This window comes from Equus asinus, chromosome 5 (genome assembly GCF_041296235.1).
Source record: "Equus asinus isolate D_3611 breed Donkey chromosome 5, EquAss-T2T_v2, whole genome shotgun sequence".
NCBI lineage: Eukaryota > Metazoa > Chordata > Mammalia > Perissodactyla > Equidae > Equus > Equus asinus.
Genome location: NC_091794.1, coordinates 93,492,499 through 93,516,242, shown reverse-complemented (window position 1 = coordinate 93,516,242; position 23,744 = coordinate 93,492,499). Strand labels below are relative to the sequence as shown.

General features: G+C 47.5%; 1 protein-coding gene across 6 annotated transcripts in view; it reads right to left on the bottom strand.

The window, feature by feature from the left end:
• Positions 1–2,622: 2,622 nt before the first annotated feature.
• The window catches only part of WASF2 (WASP family member 2), a 64,667-nt gene continuing 43,545 nt past the window's right edge, over positions 2,623–23,744 (bottom strand). For all 6 annotated transcript variants that reach the window (XM_014853595.3, XM_044770142.2, XM_070510621.1 and 3 more), the window contains 8 exons: positions 22,888–23,060; positions 16,716–16,850; positions 16,056–16,209; positions 13,598–13,715; positions 12,437–12,567; positions 10,171–10,326; positions 7,903–8,417; positions 2,623–6,672 (listed from right to left, as the gene is read on the bottom strand). In XM_014853595.3, coding sequence (XP_014709081.1) covers positions 6,515–6,672; positions 7,903–8,417; positions 10,171–10,326; positions 12,437–12,567; positions 13,598–13,715; positions 16,056–16,209; positions 16,716–16,850; positions 22,888–23,017 — 1,497 coding nt within the window. In that variant the 5' untranslated portion in view covers positions 23,018–23,060 and the 3' untranslated portion in view covers positions 2,623–6,514. The remainder of the gene's footprint in view (positions 6,673–7,902; positions 8,418–10,170; positions 10,327–12,436; positions 12,568–13,597; positions 13,716–16,055; positions 16,210–16,715; positions 16,851–22,887; positions 23,061–23,744) is intronic.

Genomic DNA, 23,744 nt, shown 5'->3' with positions numbered 1-23,744 from the left:
GGACCTCCTCTGGGTTCCCCTCAGCCTTCAGGGCTCCCAGACAGAAGGGCAGAGCTTCTGGCATTAGCCTCTGCAGCTCCTTTCTCCTAGGCTCTTGGCCCAGGCCCACAGCAGGTTCTACTCTTGTGTAGACAGCCTGGGGCATTGGAAGGAAGAGGTTTCTATTTCCACGTCAGCTGCCAACTTGCTGTGTGACTTTGGGCAAGTTGCTGTGCCTCTCTACGCCTCATTTCCTTAACTGTAAAATGGGAATAAAAAGCTTTGTGTTGGTAACCCTCACAGGACTGGCCTGAGGAGTCCCTGGGGTCATGTTCATGGATGAGCTTTACCCAGGCACACAAATCTGGGAGAGATTGTCAGTTTCCAAGATGGTGAGATGCCAGAGGGGATGAACCACATACATCATCATGGTCAACTGAAGAGGTGAGGACGCTGAGGCCCAGAGCGGGAGCAGCAAGGTGGAAGCTAGAAGACCTGACCTCTGACTTCTCACCTAGGTAGCCTACTCCTCTTTAACTACATACGCAGAATGTAAGCAGGTGTGTGCACAGTTCCCAAGGTAAGGGTAGGAGTGGCTGCCTGCTAAGGTGCCAGGGAGTCTATGCAGGACTCCTGCCACCACAGTACTGACAATTCCACCATGAGAGATTCCTTTGGGTGTGAAAGGCTTTTTCTTCGTCCCCCAGATTCAGAGCCCACTCCAGGCACCCTTGCCTCCTGGGGCAGAGGAGCACTACCTGAAACTGCTCCCAGCCTCATGATCCAGGAGGGAACTAGCTGACAACCATCCCAGAGCTGAACTTCACAGGAAACGGTGCCAGGTTGCCCTGGCCACTGGGCTGCCAGGAGAGGGCAGTGAGAAACTGGTGGAGGCAGTGCAAAGGGAGGGGTGGCTCCTGAGGACTTTTGTGTGAGGTTTGCCTGCAATTATGTGTGTTCCTCTAACTGTGTGCTGATCTGTGTCCTTGTTGGCAGAAGGGCAGGGCTCTGTGTGCAGTGTGTGCACGTACCCCTGGGCCTGGATCCTCAGGTGTGTCTGCTCACATATCTCTTTGCGTGTATACACGTCTGAGCATGCATAAACGTGTGCATCGGAACCGAAGTGTGCGCGTGTACTGAGCAGGGTGTGTCTGTGGGAAGCCCCAGCCCATACCTAGGGAACCCACTTTGTTCCCAGGCGGCGGAGGGTGCAGGGTCCCTCCAACTGTAAAGGTCTGGGACAGCTGGGCCCTCAGTCCACCTCACTAGATTTCAAAGCGAGAGCAAAAAGAACTGGCACCAGGGGGTGGGGTGACCAGAAGAGAAAACCTTTAACATGCCCCAGGACACTAAAGACCGTGATTCCTTAGGAGAAACACTGAAGGCTGCTGAAGTTGCATGTGGACAACACGAGCTCTGGCTGGAGAGAGCCCCATGTTCCAGCCGCGGCTCTGCTCCCGGCCAGCGACATATCTCAGGCAACTCCACCTCTCGGAACCTGTTTTCCTCCTGTGTAGAATGGGGAACCTTTGCCTCTTAAGGTTGAAATAAAGTGTGTGCAGTCCTGGGCAGGTAGCAGGCACTCAGTAAACGCTCATTCTTCTCAGGATTAGCCAAAGTGAAGCACAGGGTTGCAGCTCCCAAGCAGAGGAGCCGGAATGTAAGCCTGGGCCTCCTGCTTCCCAGAACCACATTCCTTCCCTCCAATCCCCCAGCAAGGGCGGCTCCCGACACCACCATTTTGCCTTCTCCCAGGGCGGGCGTCTGGCTGTCAGTCACCCGCCTCAGGAAGCCAAGTGCTGACTAAACACAGGCCTCAGCAGGAGGGTGGAGCGAGGGGCTCCGTTGGGGCGAGCAGGCTCCGCGCCCCCTCCCCTGTACCCCCACCTCTGGCGATGAGCTCAGAGCGGCTGGCGCAGCAGTTGCTGACAATTCAAAACTTCTGCCCCCTCTCCTGGGACGCCAGTGGGTGACACTCTCTCTGAACAGCAAGCGTGACCAACGGAGTCACCAACCTTGCTCCCGCCCCTCCCGGGGCCACCCCACTGCGTCTGCTGGGTCCGGAACTGGGTGTCTGCTCATAAATTACCCCTAGGGACAGTTACCCGCAGCAGCTGTGCTCAGAACAACCGTTGCTTCCTGGGTAGGTCATTTTTTTGGGTCAGAATATAAACCCAGCCCCCTTGCCTTCCCAGGCAGGAGAGGGGACATGCAGCAGCCTAAACCTTTTATCGGATTCCATTGTAAATCATTCTATTTAAGGTAAGTTGCTTGGGTCTGAGAGGCAGACAAGATGCCGGCCAGATGTTGGGAGGCAGCATCAGCATTCAGCCCGTGCTCCTCTCCTGCCTGATGCAAGGAGTTGCCAGCAGCTTGTCTCCCTCGGCCCCAGCCAGCTGAAGAGGGCCTGGGGATCTGGGCTTCTAGGTTGCCCAATATGGATCTCTTCCTAAACCAAAATGGTTTCAGGCCTTCACCCTCACCTCCCAAACAGGGTGCACCATCCAGACCCAGAGGCCTCCAGCCCTGTGAGCCCACCCACACTGGACCTCCCTCCGGAGCACTGGCCACCACGTGTGGCTATCAATGTCGCCCTCTTCTAACCGATTCTCCCATTAAAAACACACAGAGACACATCAGAGGTGGCTGGGCGGCTACAAAGACTTTATCAAATTATTTTAAATGTTGGCATTTGCGTATTTGCATGTACACATAAAATAGTTACACGGAATCTTCAGGTCACTGGGGTGCTTACGTGGGTACTCACATGAGCCTGGCAGGGAAGCAAATGAGACCAGGCTTGGAGCCACAGGGCTTTAAAAAAAAACTGGACATCCTTCTAAGGACCTGAAGAGGAGTAGGGTAAAGAGGAAAGGGTCACTTTAGGGGTTTGGCTTAACCCCACTGCTCAAATTTCCTACTAGAGGTCCTTTCCTATTCTCAGAGGAAAGGGGCCCATTTTCAGACTGTATTCCCAATGCATATATACCCACTCTCTAAAATCTTGATGAGGCAAACACACCCAAGAATCCACTGGAATAGGTCCTTATAAATATATTTATATCAGAGAAAACAAGGCACTTTGGGAACATTACAGCTCGCTCTCCTACATGTACATCATTCTAGACAGAAAGTAAAACTGGTTAGTTTCTCAAGTGAGTTAACTGAGTAAAGGTAATACAATAACGAAATTGTTCCCTAGCCCTCACTGAGGCACAGAATGAGGCACATGTCTGGGCGGCACCTGGTCCCAGGTCAGCTGGACCCCAGCAGAACTCAAAGCCAGATGCCCCCAGGAAGCCTGCCATCTCTCCTGAGCAAAAGCCCCTGGCCTTGGGGTATTGACCCCTCCCCAGGCCCTGAGATCAGGTGAGGGGGCTGTGGTGGAAGGCAGGCTGAGAGCAGAGCTGGGACACGGTGGGAATGCTTAAGCAGGGTCACCAAAGCCACAGAGACCTCAATCTGTCCAAGCTGGCGCTGCAGAGCCGGAGGATCGGCGCCATGGAAAGAGGTTTCACATTAGCCCTGACAACGCCGCCTCGGCTCTGCGGTGACATTGGCCAGGGTCGTTTCTGAGGGCGCTTGAGCTTCCGCTGGAGGCGAGCTGGAGCTTGGGCCAGCTGCTCTGAACCTCCAAGGGATCGCTGAGCCTGCCCCCTCCTCGCGGCTGCTCCTTTGGAATGTAGTCATCTCACAACCACGGCAAAGCCACAGTCACTTCTGACACTGCCGACTGGAAGCTGGGCCCCTGGGCCACAGGAATGGGGGCAGGGCCCCAGGGTTAGGCAGACCAGGGAAGGGAGGTGGCTCCTTGGCTTCAGCGCTTAAGAGTCCTTATGGGTCATAGTTCCATACTCTTACCAGCCTCGGCTCAGTTTAAATAATCACTAAACTCTGCATTCTACAATTACACGATTTCAAAGACACACAATTACCTGCATAGGGTCCTTTATCATCTTAAAGGGCTCTGGATTTAAAGAAGCATTTTTTTTTTGGTGCACATATGCATAAGTAGAGCCCAGAGGGCCCCTTGGCTGACTGGGTCCCCAGCCCCCCAAGCTGAGAAGGCTTCGCAAGGCCGGCTGCTACAAAGCGCCGAGCTTGGCTGCATAGATTTTAATGAGAGCGTCAGGCAGAGCTGTGCTGTTGCTCTCCGGGACTTGCAGATCATTACCAAACCAGCTGTAGGATGAGAACACAGCACATCGAAACCCTAGGAGGTCACTGAGCTAATGATCTAATCCTACCTTCCGCAGGCAGCGCCCCTCCCCACCTCCGCCTGCCCCCAGCCCTTTCCACAGCGACTCTGTCCATTCCAGAAGGCAGGCCAACACCGCCCCCTTCAAGGTCAGAGCAGAATGATAGCGAGTGGTGCTGAAAGGAGGGGGATAGGGGTAATTTAGTAGAAGCCATTAGGCCCAAACCCTGGCCAGGCCCCAGGACTCCTATTTGGGAGAACCACTGCCCTCCGCCTCTCACCAACCATTGCTGGGCTGCTGCCGGGGGCACCTTCAACAGCCTTTTTAGGGTTCTGAAGAAAGCACCTTCAGCTTCCAAAGTGCAAGGTGGGAAGCAAGGTGGGGACATACACAGCCTGGCATGCTCAGCACTGGAGCCTGGTGCTAGCCCTGTGCCAGAGACACCTGATCTGGGGACAGGGAGGATGACACACTCCGGAGAAGCCCCAGCAGGAGGGTGTGCTGGCCCCTACAGGCTCAGTCCCACGACCCCGAGTTCAAGGAAATATGGTAGAGGGGGAGCATTCAGCCAGGGCACAGAGGCAGTACCCATGATTACATACTCTCCTCAAGCCAGAGGGGTTTACGAGGGCTTTGGCAATTACTACAACCATTTGCTGTGCTGCGTAGAGACAGATCCCGTTTCCCTTTGTTTCAGGGCTTGGAAAGCCGCAGAAGCCAGGAGAAGCCGGTTTCAGTATAAGAGGCTACACAATAGTTAGGGCAGAAGAGAAGAAGCCTCACTGTTGGCCAAAGCTGACCAGTTTTTTCTGAATAATAGCACCTGTGTATTAGCTCTGGGACAAAGGGGGAGGAAGGGAGGCAGCAGCTCTGTGTGCAGTGAGGAGGGGAGCTGGAAACAAGACCCAGAGTCCCCCTGCCTTTCAGCCCTCCTCATGGCTTTCAGGGCCCCCCAGGCAGCTACCTGTGGCGGCTGCCAGCCTGAGGGACTGAAGTTTCTACACTTGGCAGAACCTATGCTTAAATTGGGGAAACAAAACGGGGAGGAGTTGCAGAGGAATTGAAAACAGCACCTGTCAAAGCTGTCCACCCCCTTCCTCCTGTCACTACCTCTGGTCCCCCAGAAGGGCAGCTCCCAAGGCCTTGTGGTTGGTTGGTGACAGGCAAGGGGGAACAAAGAATTATAAGAGAGACTATAAAGGTCTGAGCAGCACTGACAGGCCTGGCACAGGCCCTGAGCCCTCCTCTTGGCCCCCCAACTATGGTGAGGTCTGGTGTAGCAAAGAGCTAAGACTGCTCTGCCAGGCTCCAGCAGGTGCCCACTATTTGGTCCCAGAAAGCACAGGTGACTTGGAATCTGGAACTCTGGGCTCTAGCTTTGTCACCATCCAACTGTATGATCTTGAGCAAGTCACTTCCCATCTCTAGACCTCAGCATGGTTAAGAGGGTGGGACCTAGGAAGTCCACTGTTCTTCCAGTCCTGCAGTTCCAAGTCTCTAAGCTTGGCTCTTGACAGCCAGCAGAGGCCCAGATCCCCGTGTGGCAAGGCTTGTTTGGTCATGGGTATTAGAGATTAGAACTGGGCTGTGGTGCCTGGAGGTACCTGGTGGCGAGTGAGGGGCACTGAAGGGACACCTGAATACCAGACCCAGGAGAGGAAGCCTGGGAGGGAGGCAACAACCTCACCTTTCAGAGGGGCAGAAGGGTGAGACGTTGCTGGGCAGAGGGGTGAGACATTTGGTTGGGGCTTGCTGGCTCCTGGAATAAAGGCATCCAGACAGAGGGACAGCTTAGCAAAACATAGCCTCCCCCTGCTGACCAGGGCAGAAGGGTGCAGCAGGATGGCTGCTGCGGCATGTGGCCCACTCTGCCCTCTCAGTGCATGGGAAAGGGGCCAACTGGGTCCATGCAGGCTTTAGGACCAGAAGGTGGCTGGCATTATTTGAAGCAGCTGAGGGCAGGGATTTTGGAAGAAGACCACAGTGGAAAACGGCTCCTAGGGGAAGGCACCAACTCCAATTTAAACCCAATCAAATCCAATCAAAGGGATCTGCTTTGGGGTTTTTCCTTCTCTTCAATATGCAAGTCACTTGAAGGGAAGAGGGAACATAGCTACTGAGCCTCAGGAGCCCCACAGGGCCAGACTATGGGGAGACGGGAAATACATGTTGATTTGGAGGAAGCACTTGGATATATCTTTGGTTGCTTCAGGGAAGGCTTTGGCCCCTTGAAATTCTTTTTTTCCTCCCTTTTCCCCCGCCTACGGGACTGTTGGGGTAGGCATCAGAGAAGGCAGGTAGGAAGGAAAGAAAAAGGTGGGCAGAAGGCAGAGGAGTTAATCCGACCAGTCGTCCTCATCAAACTCAGAGGAGTCATCTTCTGAGTCGCTGTACTCAACAGCAATGCGACGTGACAAGATGGTGGCCACATCATTACCCACGACATCCCGCTTCTCTTGTTCCCGCTGCTCCTCAACCCTGCGCAGCTGAAAGCCTGGTGGGAGAGAGAAAAGAGTTAAGAAGGCGAGTCAGAGGGCCGGCTCCGTGGCCGAGTGGTTAAGTTCGTGCGCTCCGCTGTGGCAGCCCAAGGTTCGGATCCTGGGCACAGACATGGCACCGCTCATCAGGCCACGCTGAGGCAGCGTCCCACATCCCACAACCAGAAGGACCGGCAACTAAGATATACAACTGTGTTCGGGGGGGTTTGGAGAGATAAAGCAGGGAAAAAAAAAAAAAAAAGATTGGCAACAGTTGTTAGCCCAGGTGCCAATCTTTAAAAAAAAAAAAAGAAGGCGAGTCAGTCTCAGAATCCAACCAGGACTGAGGAAGGAGGATGGCCACTGATGGTGGAGTGTGGGAAAGGACAGTGAGAAAGAAGGATCCTCCGAGAAAGCAAAGAGGGAAAGGGGGAAGCAGGAAAAGAAGTAAAGGCGAGAGTGGCCCCAGTGCTACAGGCGTGTCTGAAAGGAAACTGCCATTCTTCCCGGTCTCCTTGCTCTCAGGCTGTGAGGAGGGTACTTTGCACAAGGCTCTGAGTGGTGAGTGGCCACCATACCCCATCCAGCCGGCACTCAGTGTGCCCAATTCATCGATTGCCACAGAAAATCACAGAGCTCAGCTGCCCTACCTGGCGTCCTCTAGACCATCCTTCAGCTTCCTGAGGGCCACAAGTAGAAGAAACCACTGTAACCCCTTGGGATCAGACCTGGCCTCTGACAGAAAGAGAATAAATGCTCCACGGGGGTGAGATGATGATGAGGGAGAGGAGGAAGGGGGGGAGAAAGGAAGGGAAGGAGACAAAAGAGGGAAGCAGACAGGAGAAAAAGGAAGAAAGAAGAGAGTGAGAAAGGGGGAGAAAGTAGGGAGGAGGATATAAAAGGCAAAAAAGAGGAAGACAGTGGCTGAGCCCAGGTGAAGCAGTGCCTTCTAGGACAGTGATTCTTGTTTTTCTCTGGGGCACAAAATGGATGCAAACGCAAAGCATCAATTTTCAAGGAGTTCAAAGATCCCAGGTTAAAAATCCTTTACTTTAAAATAAGGTGGAAAGAAACCTAAATCTCCGTATTTTTAGGGTGAAGGCTTTCCTTAGGCTGATCTGAGTCCTGAGGTCTCCATCTCTCCCAACTCTGAAAAGGGCATAGCACCCCTCCCCCACCCTCTGACCAATCATCACAGCTGCGGAAAGACAAGGCTTCATGGTCCCAGACCCACCACTGGGATTTACCTTGACGGATGGCTGAAAGCAAGTCGCTGCGGGCATCACTCACAGGAGGCAAAGAGGACTTGGGCTTGGTGGCATCAGAAAGTGGTGGTGGTGCGGCAGGCTGGCCATCTGCACCACTGAAAGGGAGAGGAGGGGGCCCAGGGGGAGGCGGTGGCGGGGGAGGGGGAGGTGCTCCTCCTGTTGGTTGGGACAAGGGAGGTGGTGGCAGAGTTGGGTAGTCAGCTGCAGGCGGTGGGGGAGGAGGAGGAGGGGCAGCAAAATCAGGGTGAGGTGGGAAAGACGGGGGTGAAGGTGGTGGTGGGGTCCCTGGAGACCCAAATCCTCCAGGCGGTGGCGGGGGTGAAACACCTATCATCGGAGGTGGAGGCGGAGGGGCCGGTGGTGGAGCAAACCCGGGCTTGGGGCCTGGTGGAGAGCCCAGAGGAGGAGCTGGTGGTGGATGGCTTGGGCTGACCACACTAGATCTTTTGGGTCCTGCTAGGCCAGACCCTCTTTGGTTGTTGTCTGCTGGGTAGCTAGAAGGACAAAGAAACAAGACCCACCATCACTCTCAGGATGCAAACATCCTTTTACAGTTAAGCTTATCTATAAGCCTAGATTCATTTTGGTTAACTATGATTTCATTTTGGCTCAAAGAGAAAGAAAAACCTGGAAATGGTCAGAACAGACCAACAATGAAATGGGCAGCCCTGTAAGATAATGAGCTTCCCAGCAGCAGAGAAGTGTACACAGAAATTGATGAAAACTATCTGAAAGAAGTGGACTTGGGATTCCTCTATCAGGTAAGGTTTGGCCAAGATCATGGCTTAGCTTCCCTTTATACCTTTCAGCTTTCCAAAGGAAGGCACCATCCTGAACCCTCCTCTAAGAGGATCGGTCAGTTTAATCCCAAAGCCAGGACCAGGAAGCATGTAAGAACGAACTGGAATAAAAATTCAAACACTATCCACCCACTGGACTCTGTTCCTCTGGCTATTAACATTCACCGGATCTTGTGAGGGCAGGAAGCTCAAGTCAAGCTGACCACACCTGAGTCGGGTACAGATTTAGGTGAATGCATCTTCAGTGTTCATGTGGAAAAACTTGAGAAAGAATGAGGGTCTGAGAGTCAGCAGAGATGGGAAATGAACGTGCCACCAGACTTGAGCCGGGTGGAGAGAGGATTAAAGCACGCCTCTCCTGGGTCAGGTATCCTTGGCTATGGCTGCAAGGTCTCAGGCCATGCGTGAGGCTGAAGGGCTTCTTTTTCCACCTTTGTATCTGCCCTGCACTAACAGCTAGTCCTCAGAAAAGCATCCATCTTGGAATTTTCCAGACCTTCAAGCCTTAGCTGCATCTGGCAGGGCAACCAGCAGGAAGTGTTTTGGGAGGCAGAAGGAGATTTGGGATTAGTGGTTTCAAGAGCCAAGAAGAATGGGATGGGGAGGTGGGGGCCACGGCACTGCTTTAGGTCTCCCTCTGAGGGTCCTCAACATAGCCAATCTCTGACTCAATGGTGTCCAAGGAGAAAAGTGTGCCCTTCAAAGCTCTCATTTGTCAAGTATCAGAAAGAGAAAAGGAACTGTGAGGAAACACTAAACTCCAACACTCTTCAGACCCCTTTTAGCCACTACTTACTAACTCTTCCCCTGTATACCTTTGCCAGGGACACTGACAAATATCAAAATGGACAGATTCTAAGTTTCATCTCCCCTTTCCCTTTGTTTCATTCTTTCTGGAGATTCTCTCCAGCAGTGAAATGAACTAGAAGCAATAGGAGAAAAAGGTGACTGTCTGCTAGCTTCATAGATAAATGGGCAAGGTATCTGGCTAAATATTTTATGGAGAGCAGATTATAGCACTCCATTTCATGCTGAGTTAAAGCTACATAAAACAAGAGATAAGTTGGTGACTTCTATCTGTTCAGGTATAGCTAGCAGTTAAGAACACAGGCTCTGGACTTGGACTGACCTGCTTTCTAATCATGGTTCTGCCTCTTACTGGCTGTGTGACCTTAGGTAAGATCATTGACCTCTCTGTGCCTCGCTGTTTACTCATCTGTAAAAAGGGTACCTATCTCAAGAGGACCCTTAGTGGGTTTAGGTTACACATACAGTGTTTGGCATAACGCCTGTTACCTTACAATCACGTGAAAAATGTTAATTATTTCTATTATCTAGACAGATTTGCCTGAAATTATTTTAGTGGTCCTGGACTGAATTTGGAACTCTTATTTTGTTCTTGAGTGTTTAACCACCCAGAGTAGATGGAAGAGGTACCAGCATTTACCTGAATTCTGCTGGTGGGGGAGGCAAGTTGTCCTCAGAGAAGGAAGGAGAAGGTGGAGAAATGGAGTCTGACTGTGGCGGTGGTGGGTAGCTGCTTATGTCCACATTTTCAACAGAGCCAATGCTGCCATTCTGGTACACCAAGGTGGGTGGATACCTGACAATGAACCCAATGTCAAAACTGTCATTTAAAGAGTCTGAGAGGTACTCTCTTGTTTTCTTAAAAGATCCCACAAAAATGCATTAGATACAAAAGCTATTAGGCAGAAATAAAATAAGTATATTCCCCATATACTTTCTGTTATACTGAAATTTTACTTTAGGACTAAATATTCTATTGTTAAATATTTCCCAGATATTTCTGTCGGATTGTTTACAGGAATGAGATTCAACCCTGATTATCAAAACCATGCTGTTCCTTTTCCAGTGTTGGCCTTGTCAAACTCAGCAGTTCTTTTAAACTCTTTCCCAAATGTTAGGAGCAGCCTATACCCAAATCCCAAAGTCTGTCTCGTGGCAAAGGGCAAAGCCAAGCCCCAAGGCCAGCGAGCTGCAGACACGTGACTGGCACGCAGCCTGGTTCCGAGGTCGGCAAGCCTCTAGAGTGCTCAAAGGCCAAGGAGGCATCTGACTGCAAAACCAAGCTGAGGACAAACACAAGTTGCTGTGTGGCAGTCAGGCGTGGTCTCTCTGCCAGGTCTCTTATCAAACGAAATCAGCTGCTGATTAAAGTAGGGTGCTAGGGCTCACCTCATGAAAACCTGTCCCTCAGAGCACTGGGCACTGGCTGAATTCGCTCTGGGTGAACAATGACAAAGATCCAAACAAGCACAAATGCACCAAGCAGCAGCTAGAGAAACACGCCCTGTTCTGCTCCACCTCCCCCTTCTTCCCACTAAGGTTGGGTTCTAAAGAGATCATCTGAACAGTCCCCAAGGAGAAGAGAATCGGAGGGAACTAACTGAATCCAGTGATGCTCTGATGTGGAAAATCCCCAAGGCCCGGAGCCCGGTAGGCTTTGTACATCTCTTTATACGCTCACCAACAAGTATGTCCAGGTAGACCAGCCATGCAGCCCCATCCCAAACCTCTGGGACAACAGGAAAATGGAAGGCAAAGTCCTCATTTCCAACACCCCCATTCCACAAACACATAACAGTTGGGATTCTGAACACACAAGCTTCTGGCCTTAAGAGTCACTGAACCTATGACAAGGGCCTGCCTGAACAGGATGGGTCCATGGAACAAAATGGCCCCTTTTACTGGGAAGTGAAGGTAATGGAGGTACCCCCAGGGCCACTTCCCCTGTAGAGAGAAAGGTTCATTTTTCCTCTCACCATTGTCATCACTCTTTAAAACAAATCTCTTAATCCAGGAAGAACAAGTGTCAGAAGTGTCAAGATTTTAAAAAGTCAAGATTTCCATGGTAGAGTTATTCCTAAAAGCAAGAACAACTCAACTCTTTCCTTTTATCATTCCTAGACACCCGGCAAGGGCGGGCACGGTTCTCTGACAGCCAGAATGCAGTGTAGTTAGGGGGAAAACCAGGGTAACATTCATGCCAAGCAGTCGTGGTGACTTGGCTTTGAATGTCACACAGGTCAGACACCAGGATAAGCATCAAAGCAAGCTTTAAAACCATTTTTTTCCTTTTAAAGCACCAGTGTGATCCGGTATTGGGAAATGGGGCCAGACCGACATCTACTATTTCTTCCCTGAGATATACAGCCTCAATACTGGCCGAGTGACCTTTCCCACACTGCCTCTGAGGTCTGCTTTCAGTCCCCTGGCCAGCCTCTCTCCCGAGACTGACAAAGACTGACTGAAAAGTTGCTTTGGAGATGTGCACAAATTCTCTGCCTGGCCCTCCCCACTCTCGTGAAATGCCCAGCTCTTAGGCACGACCTTCAAATCAATGCCCCGGAGGCAAAGGCTCCCAAGACCACTTTTCTTTCCTTTCCAGTCTTTGCTTTGAGGCCCTTAGATATACCACTGTCTGGCAGAGTAAAAGCACTAGAAGCCATGAGCTTTCTTTTCCAGAACACTCTGGTCACCTCACTTAAACTGCTGAGTTTCTTGATTAATTTAGCAAATTTTAATCACCAGATGGATGCACTTTAAAGCAGCTGATTAATAATGGTATTGATCTAAGCCACACAGCCAGACTCCAGGGGGTGTGAAAGGTGTCACACCAGAGGTGTCAAACTGTGCCCTCAGGTCCCTGGCCCTTCGAGGAATGTTAACAATAGTACAAAAGCATCACCTACCCAGAAGGCCCCAGCTTTTCTTTGGATTCCACAAATTCTTGTCCCATCTTCATTTTCTCCCACTCTTCCTTACGCGTCTTGATTTTACGTGGGTTTACATTCCCTCGATTTGGATTATCTTTCTTTTCTTTCTATAATGAAGAGAAACAGAAAAGTCTTTGTAAAACATTTTCCAAAGTTCTTCATTAAAATTCCATCCACCTTCATGAACACACACGCAAGAGATGACTTGCCTAGATGATATACAGTAACTACAGAATTTAGAGAATTACTGAGTTTGGAGTGACCTAGAGATCATCTAACCCAAATCATCTTCCAGACTCAAACACATTCACACTCAGTCCCACACTCAAATACCTCTAGCGATGGGAAACCGACCAGCTTTCTGAGTAACTCATTCATGTTTTTGAGCAGCTCTAATTGTTAGGAAGTTAGTAAAGAGCTATTTGTTATTTGCTCTGCTACAGAGGTCAGTCGAGAGAGATGAGAAGTAATGACATCTGTAGATATCTGGGACAGATATTTTAACTATTTCTGTTAAAAAAACAAAACTTAACAACCATAGAAGAATTCTTCAGCCTGTGTGGCTGCACTAGCCCCCTCTTGGGCCTCCCAGCAGCCATGCTAATGGGATTGTGAGGTTGCAACTGATAGGTCATATGCTTATACACATCACTGGGAGTCTAAAGGGAGAGGAGCATCTCACAAAACTAGGCCGATGCCCACACCCCTGCCCCACCCAACCAGTAGTGAAGGTGTTAAACTGCTCCTATTACAAATCAAACACTGCAGAGTCTTGTGCTGATGTCTGAGAAATGAGCTGCAAAACTGGCAGGGAAGGGACTAGCCTTGCTTGAGTGTCCAGCAGAGTCAGGTGCAAATTGCATGAGAAATAAATGGTGAATAGAAAGCCAATTTCTAAAACTCAGCCTGAATGTACTCAATTGTTAATAGCGCTGGGGGGAACAAACACATTTTTGGTGTGATTTATACTTTCATCTTGGTTGTGCTTGGAGTGGACACATTTTTTTAAGAGTTTCACCTGGCATCCAAGCAAGCAGCCACTCGGAATGATTACTTCACATAAGACTGGCTTCCTTTTTATCCCCCCTCAACAATCGTGCCTACTGATGTGTAGAACAGAGGCCCGGTTCCCCTCACCCTATGCTTTCTCTTCTCTTTCATGATATCCTTGGTGTCCTGCAGCATCTTCTCCTTCCAAAGATCAAAGAAGTACGAAGGGTCTGTGTAGAATTTGAGTGCCTCTTTCCCATCGTCCCTGGGATAGAAATGAAGACAAGTAGCTGTCAGTAGACAGATGAGCTCCCAACCAAATCCAATATTCCAAACACCTACCAGTTGCAGTTTTTACACTGAGGAATCAAGAAGTCATTCAAATCGATTGCATATTTCCTCTCCCATACCACCGTTCCAATGCCCCTGAATAGCACTTCTTTACTTATCTGGCTTTTCAAGAACCTTAACCTTTCTTTCAAGTCTTTTCATAATTTTTTTTTAAAGATTTTATTTTTCCTTTTTCTCCCAAAGCCCCCCGGTACATAGTTATGTATTTTTAGTTGTGGGTCCTTCTAGTTGTGGCATATGGGATGCCGCCTCAGCATGGCTTGAAGAGCGATGCCATGTCTGCGCCCAGGATTTGAACTGGTGAAACCCTGGGCCGCCGAAGCAGAACGCACGAACTTAATTCTTGATAGAGGAATTTGCACGGTCAGGGCAAGAATGGGCTATAGCAACAGGGACCCTGATTATTTCTAATGATCTCCATGGCCACAGATATCTCCCTGAGGATATCCTGATATCCTGGCACATTAGAGGGAATTTTTGCCACTGGTTCTCCTTCCTCCCACCAATTTCCCAGGACTCTCTAGGAAGCATCAGTGGCTTCCCACCCAACTATAACCTGTACACACACGTGCAAGTTCCCATGTGTCCATACGTATACACATATATACATGAATATGTACAGGTGTGCAGCTGTTACTCTGTAAATAGCTAACCCCAGCACTGTACTTTCTTGCTCTCTTCTAGAACAGCTCAGCACCCGCCCCCTCCCCAAAACCACAAGGGGGCCCCACTGAGAACACATGGCCAGCTGTTTTATGACCACAGGGTTTAATTACCATCTCTCAGTGGCTGTGACAGAGGTACAGAGTGAACTACTGATTGTCAATGTAAGGGTTATCTGCCAGACTCGATGATCTTGGTAGGAATCCTACACTTTGGCATGGCTAAGTCTCGTTCACTTTCCAGAAAGCATGTGCTTAGGAGTGGACATTTATTTAACACTATCCTGAACTAAAAAGAATTGGAAGGGCAATTCTATTCCCTGGTCTCCAATCCTATCACAACACACAGAAAGCATTTCCAAATCAAATACTAAAGATTTTTACACTAAATCTTGTTCTGAGTTAGCTATACCACCACTTATTTCTGTTAGGCCAAATCCAGATAATTGAGAGGAGAATGTTAAAAAATGGAAAATACCAGTAACTGAAAAATAAACTTGTCTTAAATATCATTTGTTTATCCTAGCCTAACACATAAACCCTATATCATACTCCCTTCAATATTATCAGGTGTGTACTTCCTTTCTGCCCACATCCAACTAGACTAAACAACGGAGGCTACAGAGTCAAATCTCTGTCCTGCGATGCTAGCCAACTAGCCCCTTTGAAAGCCAAGGGGCAAACATAATTTCACACAGTAATAATGTAGGATAGAGGCCATGTACCTTCTCTATATCTATGTGAGAAGCTACCACGCTCCAGGCTCCCTAGATCAGGTGGGTGTCCTTGAATTTCACACACACACATTCCACTTTGCAGTATGCCCATGTCTCACAGAATTCATCTGCCTCCAGCTATCTGTAATTACTTTTCACCTGTTCCATAGATATTTATGGATGGAGCAAGATAAATATTCACTTTCTGCCCCTGCTCAGTGGTTTTTTGCAGGATGATAACACTACCAGACCACTAGAGGGGAGGGGCTTTAAGTTGTCTATACGGCTACTTTCTTTTTCAAGTCCAGCTGCAGCAGTGTAGGTCTGTTCAGAGGGGAATGTTGAAAGGATGTTCAAAACACAGTGAATGACACTCATTTGGAAGAAAGCCAATTACTCCTTAAGCTTTGGAAGGACCCTCAGGGCCCAGAGCAGCCAGTCCTCAAGGCTGGCCCCACTAACACGCCCAAACATCTGGTAATCTAGTGGTTTCCCAGTAAATGGGAGCCTTGCTAGAATGCTGCCCCTGGGATGCATGCTATAGGGCTGCCTTGTAACAAAGTCCTTTTGGTTCTCTAACTAAGTTCCTTGGATGGAATCCAAGATGGACCTGGCTTGTCCCAAATTAAACTCTGCAGCATGCAATACTATAGCAAACTTTCAATATATATTACACTCACTATGAATTTCAAAAACCAAACAATAATAAGTAACAACTGCTTATATGGTAAACATTAGCTTCTGCTGCCACAAGCAACTCTCGGGTAGGTAGTAAGCTTTTTGATACAATCCTCTGATGTAAACAACATCTTTAAATAAAAAGACAATCTAGTGCTGTTAACTACAGGCTGAAAAGCGGGGAGCTAGCCAGGTTACCTGTAAGGGGTAAGATTGTTGAGAGGTGGAGGAGTATCACAGGTGTTGTATGTTTCCAAGACAGGTACGGGGAGAGAGTTTCTGTCAAAAAGCTTCTGGTCTTGAATGGTAGAGCTTCTGAAGGCCTTTCGGGTGTTGATTCCTTGTAGTGACACTGAGAGAAGATGGAAGGCATTAGAAAATGGACGACAGGCTATTTGAGCAAACACTGAGTCACACCAGTCAGAGAGGCCTCAGCTGCTGCATTTCTTGGCCGCGGCTGTCTGCAGCCAGGTTTTTTTCCTCCCCCTCTGGGGAAGCCCCACAAGGCTGTCAGCAGCCCAGCCATTTCACTACTGAACAAAATGAGGCAACACAAAGGTTTACTATGTGGCCAGATCTAGCAGGCCTCTCCTTAGGAGGAATGAATCTTCCAAGTACTTTTATGGTAGCAAAATGCGACCGGGGGAGGGGAATCTGAGAGAGAGGGAATTGGGGGAATGGGAGAAAGGGAGTGCAGCAGAGCTAAAAAAATTTCTTTACACCACCCAGTCTTGTGTCATTTCACAGCAGAACTCCATAGGTCTCTGTGATTTCTCCCCTCACATTTTTATAAATCTGGAAAAAAATTCTAAGAAACTGCTCAGCAGAGCCTGCAAATGCTGAGCTCAGCTTCCTTACCTTCTTCTTCCTTGGGATCCAGCTGAGTGACTTTAACTTGTAGGCGGTCAACCCTCTCAGCAAGGGAGCTTACCCGAGAGGCAAAGGTATTTGCCTGAGTAAAGAGCTCTCCAAAAATGTCCTCTGCGTATTTACCTGAAAGAGTGAAGAAACCAAGTCACTAGTGCATAAAACTGATATAAATTGTCAGAAAAACCATACTCCCACATCCCAAACATACAGCCCCACCCTAAGATGGTCTGGGCTATATGCAGATGCTTGCTCGTGGAGACAGAGACATAGCCTGGGCAGTCTGAATATGTTCTCTAACTGACAGAGGCTTCTTAGCAAACTCTGAACAGTCATGAAACTCAAAGCAGGCTGAAGAAGATCGAAAAGTGTAACACAAAAAATTAATCCTGAAGAGGAGACAATATGTCTACATGTCTGCCTAGACCCCTTAGTCCCTTGCTGCTCTGTAAAAGCACCTTGTAAAATGGTTCTGGAAAACAGACTGGGAGTTAGAAGGACCTTCTAGGTGACTACAATTAACATGAAAAATAAGGAACTACATCCTCAGTGGAGCCTCAAAAATACACTGAACCACCATGATGAGTTGTGGTATCTTTGAGGGGCCTTGAACTTATTAGCAACACAGCAGAGACTTATAACTTCTTCTAAGGGGTGAAAAGGTTATTTTATGTTTTATAACCTACAACTTTGAAAGTCTTTGCTCTAGGTTATAATCCTTCAAATCTACATCTCAGGGAACAAGTGAAAAGCTGAAACTTTCAAGCCCTCCCTGAAAAACAACATACCAGTGGTCTCTTCCCACAATGTCTTGTTTTTTAGAAAAAGAAAAGAGTTCTGTACTTTCAACCCTGGAATGCAAGGAGAATTTGCAGCCAAAGAAACATAACAGCAATTTGACACTACCTCCATATTGTCATTCCAAGCCACAAAGCACATTCTTGCTAGGAATGAAAAGTGGTGCATACGAATAAATATACCATCTGAGTTTCTTACTTACAAGGTAAAGGCAGACAGAAGTGACTGTGCCCAACCAAAAGATAGTTTCTCTGAGAACTACTTAAAGTAGGCTCTGATTTTTAGCTTCTAAATTACATTTATGCTTAGTTTACACTTGAGGGGAAAAAATTAGACCAAGAGACCAAAACTGCACCTTCAGAGTAACCTGCAGCTCACCTTCCCAGTGTAACCTGGAGAGCAAGGATAAGACCAAGCAACAGCATATTTTGAATGGCTGGTAAATTTAGTCAATAAGGAGTTTCTAATCAAGGAAGGAGCAAGTCTTTGCATACTGAACGGTTTTGTGATCTAAACAACCATGGGAAGCTCCTGGGCCCAAAGGACTCAAATTGGCTAACGAACTGTATTTCTATTCTGCAGGCTGAGGATCCTATCAGACCCCTGTCCCTAATATGGCTAAATTCCCATAAAAACCATGTGGTATCATGCTCGTCCAGGTAGTGGAAAGTTGTGATTGGAAGGCTAAAGCAGAGAAACACCCAACATTATGTGTGGAAAATAAACAAGGCTCAAAAATATCTGTTAACCATCCAGCTGCTGTAGAGGAAAAGAAAACCCCAAATCAACTTACCCTTAGGTCACCAAGCGAGTACCCAGGATTTCCTGCACCTCAGTTAAGGGAACAGTGATAGTGGGAGTAGTGGCTTAGTGTGGCACAGTGGTTTTCAAGATAAAATCTTACAAAGAACCCCAACATATAAAAATGGTAACATTGAGAATGCTACTCGAAGAGAGAGTGAGGTGATGTGAAGGCTTCCCCACTTTCACATCACAACAGGCCCTAGGCATACTTAGAACTACAAGACGATACATGGAAGAAGCAGGGACTTCAAATCAGAAAATCTGGACTTAAGTCTCAGTTCTTTCTATTTATATCTATGTACTCCTCAGCAAGTCACATACTCTCACAGCCTCAGTTTCCTCATCTATAAAATGGAGATAATTGCATCTTCCTCACCAAGTTGTCATAAGGATTAAGTGAGCTAAAAACCCAAGTCATGGGGCTGGCCCCATGGCCAAGTGGTTAAGTTCGCGCGCTCCGCAGCAGGCGGCCCAGTGTTTCGTTAGTTCGAATCCTGGGCGCGGACATGGCACTGCTCATCAGACCATGCTGAGGCAGCGTCCCACATGCCACAACTAGAAGAACCCACAACGAAGAATACACAACTATGTACTAGGGGGCTTTGGGGAGAAAAAGGAAAAAATAAAATCTTTAAAAAAAAAAACAAAAAAAACCCCAAGTCATTACTATGAAATTCTTATTGCTCAACCACATAAGATGACTTTTAAGAGTGTGAATATGTAAATATCCTAAGTTTTACACTTACAGGAAATTTAAAACATAATTCTAGTTAGTAATTTGATAGTGCCTATTCAAGCACTAAAAATTACTCCAACTTCTGAATACAGAAGTGTGATGATACTCATGTAGGAGAAGAGCAAAGTGCCTTGTTCAGAGTTAAATCTCTCATTCAGATTATCAAGACAGATCCACTATCGCATCAGTACATTCATAATACGTATCACATTTTGCAAAAATCCCAGAAGCAGTCTTCAATGTTTTTTCCTTAGCAGTAGAACACTTCAAATGAAATCTTATGTGGAAGTGGAACAGGTAAAACTGATTTTTAAAAATGTGAAGCTGCTCTTGTTGAAGTCTGAGTGGAAGTCTTGAAGCCCCCCAATGGCATAGCCCCACATGTACTCACTGTACTCAGTTAGAAAACCCAATATAGATGATTTCTTAATGACCCAAGTGGGGGTTCCATTCTCCTGGGTGGTCAGGACATTGATTCAAAAGTGCTGGCTGGCTGGCTGTGCCTATATTTCCTAAGATATGGCAACCTAATATGTGAAATGCCAATCTCCTTGCACTGATGGAAAATAAGAATTCTGGATATGCCATCACAAGGCAATCCATGGCTGTGGAATTTTCAGTTTTGTGCTTTATCTATCCCATAATCAGACTTTCCCTACTAGACGAAGCACTTCTGGCTGGAGTACAATACATGAGGCCCAGGTCATGAGCTTGAAGCAAATATGAGCCCTCTTCCACACACCCTCTGCTAGGTGAAATCCTAAATCATCTTTCAAGGCCTGGGTTCAAATGTAACCTCTTCTACGAAGCCTTCCTTGACCTTCCCTATCCCCACCTGTGCTTCCACTCGCCAGAGAATGTATTCCTTCCTTCCCTATATTCTCTGTGCGCCAATAGCATAGGATGGTGGAGAGAATACAGGCATGAATCATTCAAAAAACATTTACTGAGCTTCTACTGGGTGTCAGGTACTATACAAGATAGACACTGGGGTTCAGGGACAAAGAACACATGATTTCTACCTTAAAAGAACTTTTAATTTGGTATAAGAGATACAGATATTTTTCAATATAATGTGGTAGGTAATAATACAGACACGTAATAGGAGCTCAGAGGAGCACTTAGTCCAACGTGGAGGAAGAGATCCCTGAGCTGGGCCTTGAAGATCAGCTACAAAGGCTCTCCAGGCAGGGGGAACAGAAAGGGCATCACATGGAGGTATGAGAGAGCATGGCTGTGTCTCAAAAGAACCATGAGTAGTTGATAATTCACTATTTCTTCCTTCCTTTTCCCCCTTTTTTTCCTTTTTCATTTTAAAAGAATCTTTTAAAAAGACAGTAAAATGGGAGAAGATGGATTGCAGAAAATGAGGCTGGAAAGGAAGGCAAGCCTTGAAGAGCCTTGAAGAGTCTTGAAGGCCAGGCCAAAGAACTGAGATAATTCCATAGTGAGGAACAGGGGAGACAAATAGTTAATTAACATTTGTAATCTTACTTTAAGAACACTTTTTAAATTACAAAAGTTAACAAAGACTTAACTTTTAAAAATTCAAGTAATTCTGAATTATAAAAGTAAGAAGTGAGGGGCTGGCCCCATGGCCTAGTGGCTCCGCTGCTGGCGGCCCAGTGTTTCGTTGGTTCGAATCCTGGGCGCGGACATGGTACTGCTCATCAAACCACGCTGAGGCAGCGTCCCACATGCCACAACTAGAAGGACCCACAACGAAGAATATACAACTATGTACCGGGGGGCTTTGGGGAGAAAAAGGAAAAAATAAAATCTTCAAAAAAAAAAAAAGCAAGAAATGAGATTTGGGTTTTAGGAAGACCACTCTGGTAAGGTTATAGGGTTAAGATTTATAAGACTTGGTAAGATTTCTTAGGAAGTCTGACTTTGCTCCTTACTGGCTGCTGTCTCTCTAGGCAAGGTGCCCTACTTTTCTGAGCCTTCATATCCTCATCTGAAAAATGGGAATACCACCATCTACCCTCACAGGATTACTGAGAGGATTAAACGAGATAATCTATGTCAAGATCCTCTCAAAATCTGGCATAAAGTAGGCAATCAACAAATGTGAGTTCCCTTCTCACCCTCTCCCCTTGAGAATTATTTATTTGTCTCCTTTGGTAGATTATGAGTTCCTGAAAGGCAGAGACCATTTCTTATTATCAGTGTATCCTCTCAGCATCTGACACATAAAGTATGTTCCATACATGTTTATTGGATGAATAAAGGGTCAGTTAGCTCTACAATGGGAAGAAATCTTGTTTCCACAGGCACAAGCTGACCCTGGCCCTCAGATCAACTTCCTCAAGATAAGAGTGGTCTGATCACAAGTGGGAGAGTGAGCAACGGCATCCATCAACACTACCCTGGAAAAACACCTGAGAGAGAGCAAACTCCTGCTGAGTGAGAATAAGAAGCATCATTAGCTAGATGTCCTTTGTCCTATGGAGAAGGAACCAGTGTGTGATTGACTTCCACCCATTTGGCCTTGTCAGGGTGTCAGAAGCAGAAATGATGCTTTTAAGAAGCGGTGCAGCTCTCTGCAGCCTTCATGTGCTTCCTTGTCAGCCGCACTGCTGTTGCACTGCTGTCAGTGTTCCTTTGTGTAAGACAGACACTGGCAGGGTTTCATTTCTTCGTGGCGCCTCATCCAGGTTTCCCTAAGCCCTGGATCAACTGAGATGGCCTCTGAGCTAGGTGAAGGCTTAGGAATCTCAGACCCCATACATCATCTGGTCACAGAGCTCTATCTCCTTGGGCCCCTATTTTAAAGGCAGGGCCTATTACTATCTGGGGGAATGCAGGCTTTCTTGATATTCCACTGCCTTCACTAAGAGCAGTGATGCAATAGGAGGGTGAGTGTCTGACATAATTCACACCAAGATGCCTTTGCTAAGGAAGATCACTAAAATGGCATTTTGACGGAGGGTCTTATGGGAGCTGGAGTGGCACTAAACAAATGCAGAGCCTATCCAAGCGTCTGCCTTTCCTATACCTCAGCTTCAAGCAAACAAAGTCAGCTGGATTCAGAATGAAATCCAAAACACAAGCATGTACCCCACCCAAGGCTGTTTCATTCATTCTTGCCAATTAAAAAAAAACTTTCAGTTGAGCTCGCTTTCCCTCAGCTCCAAAACAGACTGGGCTAACCCCCATCTTCCTCCTAGAGAAGAAGGGCTCCAGCTACAATTTGTGTCACTGTGTGTTCACACAGCTTGCAAAACTCCCAATACCCCAGAGACTGCAGAAGTAATTTGTACCCTGAACTTGGACCTGGGGGCTTGCAGTACAATTAAATATGTACTGGGTAGACAAGTCAGCCAGAATCTCTCTGAGTGCATGTTTGCTTTACTCCTCTTTGAGAAGAAAAGGGGGGTGTTGGCTAGATAAAGACTATTGGCACATTTGAAGCTTCAACAAAGTCAGGCTATATTGAACAGCTCGCGCAATTACAGACATTCCCCAACCCAAGATACTGCTCTGTGAACCTCCCACTTTACACACAGAGAATTCTGCTCTGTCATTCCATCTGCAGTTTCTGCTGCAGCCCTTCCTGCCACCCTTCCCACAGATTTCTTTTGAAGCAGGCGGAGGGGGAGGCAGAGGAACCTAGAGGGTGGTGGTAGATGAAGACAGGGTTGAGGGGAAGAATCTATACCAAAAGGGAGCCTCTCTTTGGGGAGAAGCGGGTGGGATACATTTTCCGCATTACCTAGGGAAGACAGAGGGGGAGAAACAGGAACAAGGGAGGAGAAGGAAACTAAATAAAGAGCACCAACGACCCCTGAGGGCAAAGCACAGGCTCTCTGCGGCACTCACTCAGGCTGCCCAGCTGTCGGATGACATTTGCCAGGGTGATGTTGGTCATGCATTCCAGCTCGCTTCTAACGCTAGGCAACGTCTGACGGCACAGGTGCCTTGGCTCAATGTTCCTCGTTACTAACGGCATGGTGGACCTGCTTCAGGCAATGTTCTGAACGATGAAAAACAACCTAAAAAAGAAATAACAGGAAAGTATTACTCAACCACAAATTCCAGGCACACTAGGGCTGTGTGAGTCTTTTTTGCTTTTGTCTTGCTCTGATCTAAAACAGCTTTAAAAAAAATCTTCTCTCCCTCTATCTTTTCTAAACCACCCCCCTGCTTTTAGGGTTTGCTATTAGAAGGCTTGCTGAATAAGTTTAGAAATTCTGAACTGGTGACTGCTGGCTGAGGTACACAGCCAGCATAAAAACCTAAAAACCCTACCATAACAACCATGCTCCAACAAGAGTCTCCAGCGGTAAGGAGGCATGGTCAGAAAACAGGCCACTCAGCAGGCCCCAGATGGTACAGATCCTATCCTTGGGGTTCCATAACCAGGACAGATCAGATTCCAGACGATCAATTATAAAGATCAAAAAAGAGCTTCTGTTATCTGATAATCTCCACAACGAAATTAAATTGCCAATAGTGATTCCACTGACCTACATCAGGACATAACTTCTCCATTTCTTCCCTGATGGATTACTGTTAATGTACAACTAAATACTAGCTGCCAGTATCTATTAACACTACTAAGGTCTAGTCTGTAAATTGACAGAATGAAAGAATATCATGGAAAATTTTACATGTTCAATATGTCAAATGATGCCAAGCAAACTGTGCTTTGTAAGATTCCCTAGTCCTTTCTCTTC